The sequence below is a fragment of the Penaeus chinensis genome, chromosome 1 (assembly GCF_019202785.1).
Source record: "Penaeus chinensis breed Huanghai No. 1 chromosome 1, ASM1920278v2, whole genome shotgun sequence".
NCBI classification, from domain to species: domain Eukaryota; kingdom Metazoa; phylum Arthropoda; class Malacostraca; order Decapoda; family Penaeidae; genus Penaeus; species Penaeus chinensis.
In genome coordinates, this window is record NC_061819.1 from 2,398,773 (window position 1) to 2,403,772 (window position 5,000).

General features: G+C 39.5%; 1 protein-coding gene across 1 annotated transcript in view; it reads right to left on the reverse strand.

Annotated features, from left to right (window-relative positions):
* Positions 1 to 213, reverse strand: part of LOC125025199 (eEF1A lysine and N-terminal methyltransferase-like) — an 8,657-nt gene extending 8,444 nt beyond the window's left edge. The window contains exon 1 of the mRNA XM_047613177.1: positions 62 to 213. Within this exon, the coding sequence (XP_047469133.1) occupies positions 62 to 156 (95 nt within the window). The 5' untranslated portion in view covers positions 157 to 213. The remainder of the gene's footprint in view (positions 1 to 61) is intronic.
* Between the last annotated feature and the right edge of the window lie 4,787 nt (positions 214 to 5,000).

Consider the following 5,000-nt stretch of genomic DNA (forward strand, 5'->3'; position numbering starts at 1 on the left):
ACAAAAAATAAACAAATCAATAAATAACATCATCATTTCCCCCCCCCAAAAGAACACGCACCACTCGAACGCCTTGGCTCCTCGCTTGGCAAAGAAAGTGTTCCAGTATTGCTTTGAACTGAAATCCTTGTGGGTCTTGGGCAGCAGGGAAGACATCGCGAGGATCAGCTGATGCCGGACACGTGCTTCGGCGGGGGAGGGAGGAGGTCGGTCGGGGAGGGAGGTGGGGATGGGGAAGATGGTGGGGGAGGATGGGGGAAATGGGAGATGGGGATGGTGGTGGGGGAGGATGGGGGAAAGGGGAGGGGATGAGGTGGGGGAAGGGAGGAAGGCGGTCGGGGAGGGTGGGGGTGGGGGAGGGAGGTGGGGGTGGGGGAGGATGGGGGAAATGGGAGGAAGGCGGTATGGGAGGGTGGGGGAGGGGGAGGGAGGTGGGGATGGTGGTGGGGGAGGATGGGGAAGGATGGGGGAAAGGGGAGGGGAGGAGGTGGGGAGGGAGGAGGCAGAGGTGGGGGAGGAAGATGGTGGGGGAGGTGGTGGGAGGTGAGGAAGGAAGGGGGAGGAGGTGGGGGGTGAGGGAGGAAGGCGATGGGGAAGGAGATGTGGGGGTGAAGGAGGAAGGTGGTGGGGGAGGAGGAGGAGGAGGTGGATGAGGGGTTGGGGGAAGTGGGGAGGAGGACGAGGAGAAAAGGGAGGTGGAAACGAAGAGGAAGTGGAGAATGATAGATGGAGGGAAGAGAAGAGGAATAGAAATGGAAGGGGGGAAACAGGAAGGGGAGAGAGAGAGAGAGAGAGAGAGAGAGAGAGAGAGAGAGAGAGAGAGAGAGAGAGAGAGAGAGAGAGAGAGAGAGAGAGAGAGAGAGAGAGATACAGATATATATATATATATATATATATATATATATATATATATAGAGAGAGAGAGAGAGAGAGAGAGAGAGAGAGAGAGAGAGAGAGGAAAACACAAACAGTAGGAAATGTAAAGAACAAATGGAGGAGGTGAAGAATGAAAATCTACCAGCATACTGTAAAAAAAAAAAAAAAAAAAAAATCATCCTTTATTATTGCACAAGTTACGCATCGTTTTCCCTGCTTCTCCCAAAATGCTTGAACCACCTCGGCCAGCCTTGGAAACCAGCCATGGACAGTGACCTTCGTTGATAGCATGCTTACTGAGGAATGGGCATCGATTTTAGTCCTCTCTCCTTAACCTCCATTGATTAGCAGGTGGCATGGCATTCCACGTAACCTCTTTAACTTCCTGTGTTATTTATTTTCAAGATATGGCACTGTCGCATGAATATTTCCGATTAAGTATTTACGAAATGACAGGATTAGTGTGTGTTTAGTTCATGCACCGTGATGAAACGTACAGTTACGTAATTAAGGGAGCGATTAAGATGATTAAGATTAAGATGGCCAGAACACAGGAAAAAAAAAAAAAAAATTGCGTTAAAGAAAACCTTTATGTCGTGAACTTGTTACACAGTTAAACACGGTTATGAAAAAGCTAGGTGACCATTTGTATTTTCTCGTCTCTAACATGCCTTCTAGTTACTAGCTAGTTACTTGTGTTTGATCTTCCTCGTCTTGTTAGATCTCAGATTTAATGGCATATATATCATGAATATCTTAATATTTCATACGAATATCTTAAGTTATTGATAAAACGTATGATTTAAGCCTCTCTTGTACAACGAAAAAGAATCGAAAAAACCCTTTACATATAGTGTTTATATTCATAATGTTAATTGGATTCCACAATCGGTCAAGATTTCGTCCCCCTCATGTTTTAAGAGAAGCAATACCCTTCACCACTTGGCCCTCTCCTCGCCCTTTACGATATGACATGCAAATGTATGCCCTTGATCATAAACATGCCCCTCCTCCTTTCCTTTTCAAATTACCATAACCCTAGATCCAAAATAAACCCTCATTTCCAGAAGCCACTCGTTCTGATCGCCTACGGTCAGTATATCGTGTACATATCCTTCTGTAACTAATGTGCACACACGAGACTACCGCTCAATATGTGATACCACCTACTATCATCATTTATTAACAGGGACCGCAATGGCCACAGTATTGATCTTTGTTGCATGCCAGTAATTTATTATATCCGGTTTTACATTTATTTTCCTTTTCTTGGTTTGTTTTGTCTTTAAGATCCTGCTACTTTCCAGTAATATACGTACCTGGCAGTCAGTATCTAAATATAGCCATTGTCATAGATTGATATCCAGGAAATGTTCTTGTTGATGTAGCACTTGCGTTCGACTCTGACCTGTACTGAGGAAATACCTAGTGATGTTTGTCCACTCACACAGTAAACACACGCGCACGTATGTGTGCGTATTTGTGCGTGTGTATGTGTGTCACAGCATGTATAGTTAAGGGCATGTGTGTGTGTGTGCGTGTGTGTGTGTGTGCGTGTGTGTGTGTGTGTGTGTGTGTGTGTGTGTGTGTGTGTGTGTGTGTGTGTGTGTGTGTGTGTGTGTGTGTGTGTGTGTGTGTGTGTGTGTGTGTGTGTGTGTGTGTGTGCGTACGCGTATGTAAGTATGGATGTTTGTATTTTTTTCATCTGCGATTTCTAAAAGAATAAGTAACCGTATAAAAATATGGTCACAAAAATCTTCAATCAATCAATCAAACAAAAAGTTATTATTTAACGTCCTTTCAGTCATTATGGTTAACATCCTTCACATGTCTGTAATTGTTAAGTTTGAAGTATAATTTGATTGAAAGAAAATTGACTTTTTTTCTAAAAGCCAATCAATTTTAATGAGGGTCTATTTTAACCACACTGCCAAATCTAGGTTAATTACACGTACTTTGTACATTATATATATATATATATATATATATATATATATATATGTGTGTGTGTGTATGTGTGTGTGTGTGTGTGTGTGTTTGTGTGTGTGTGTGTGTGTGTGTGTGTGTGTGTGTGTGTGTGTGTGTGTGTGTGTGTGTGTGCGTCTGTGTGTGTGTGTGCGTGTATGAAAGTACTCAAATATTGACATTGTAGATTGCCAAGGTAAATTATCTGTACTTGCAAATTCCTTCAATAACCACAACATAAATGAAGTGCTTATATATTTTGTTCAAGATATTTTCAAGGTATTTTGAATTATTTCCATCTTTTTTTTCCAGACACCTTTTGGCTAACTTTTGTGAGGTAGAGGGTTTCACTTCTTCAAGTTACGTACATGAAAATATCTCTCTCGTCTTAAAGTTACTCTTTTGACAAAACAATCTGACTTCATTTAAAAGAAAATACAAGTTTTACAATCGTCTCTGGATTTTTTTTTCTCTCTCTCTCTCAGGAAAACTTTTTTTTTATGTTATTAATTACAGTTTCGATGCGCATTCTGATTGATTTTTTGTAATGCTATATATTTCTCAATCGTTTCCTCTTATCTGTTTGTGTTCCATATAATTATCTTTTGTTTTAAACCAGTCAAATGCCATTTTCGCCTCTGCCTTTAAATTCGAATTATTATATTGTAATATAAGGAATTCCCACTTTCTCTGTTTCTATGTTATTTAATCAGTTTATAGCTTCAGATGGATAAACTCTATGTATTAATTACGCCATAGAAAAATTGCCGTGTATGTAAAATTTAATTGAAATTTTGCTTATAGAATGTGTGCTATTTCCCTTATATATATTTATATCTATGTATATATACATTTTTTTTTTTTTTTTTTTGTACAAACTCTTGATACACTAACCGTTTAAATGGCTTATATGCCGTATAAACATTTCCCTATATACCCACACCTGTGATTTATACCATAAAATAGAGAACTACAACCTGTTATATTCTATATATAAACATGACACCGCAGTCCTCTGTAATGCAGATTAGAACGCAGAGGCTACCGATGACTTGCTACATTATTCAATATTTTCCTCTGTTCCAACGCCTGTGGGAGGATGAGGTTGAAAGTCGTCGTTTAAACATGACTCTCGAAATCGTCTGTGACTTCCAGCCTAGTCGTATGCATTGGAAGAATTGTATGCAATCAGAACATCTATTGTAACCTAGGAGAGAAATCTTAAATTGCCGAATTAAAACGATGCCTTGTGGAAATTTTCTCCGTTCCACATCGCTGGGTTTATTTCCCGCGTTCCAGCATCTGAGAGAGAGAGAGAGAGAGAGGAGAGAGAGAGAGAGAGAGAGAGAGAGAGAGAGAGAGAGAGAGAGAGAGAGAGAGAGAGAGAGAGAGAGAGAGAGAGAGAGAGAGAGAGAGAGAGAGAGAGAGAGGAGAGAAAGGGAGAGAGAGAGAGAGAGAGAGAGAGAGAGAGAGAGAGAGAGAGAGAGAGAGAGATAGAGAGAGAGAGAGAGACAGAGACAGGGACAGAGGCAGACAGCTGAACAGAGAGTGAGATGGAGAATAATTTACTGAATTATCCCTATTTTGATATTCTCCATTAATCCGATTATTATTATTATTATTATTATTATTATTATTTTTATTATTATTACCATTATTATTCAATACCAGCATTTCGCATTGCTAATTTCCTTTAAACAGGTCAATCTCACTGATGTATAATGTGTATATTTCAAATCATTATCGACTCCTTATGTTACAGTATATACAAGATTTTGTATCTTTTGAATTTCGTTCCAGCCTTTTTTTGCATATGTGTAATAAAATCTAGAATATGTAGTACTTATTAAGGGACGGAAACTGGAAAATAGGAATGGTTATTAATTTATTTATATATTTACCATTAATATTATATTATTTTTCTTGTGTGTATTGAAAATCATACCTTTTGCGCAGTAGGAGTACCCAAAACTGGTTTCAAGAATTCCTATTCGACAGACAGCATGAACGAGGCCTTGAGCCTAAAAATAGCTTGCATATTGATCAAAGCTTACAAATCGACTTGAGAATGTTGTGTGTATTACGTACTCTATATGAAATGTTACAGAATTTAAAAAAAAAAAATGCAAAATTGAATTATGTTTATTGCACGTTGGATT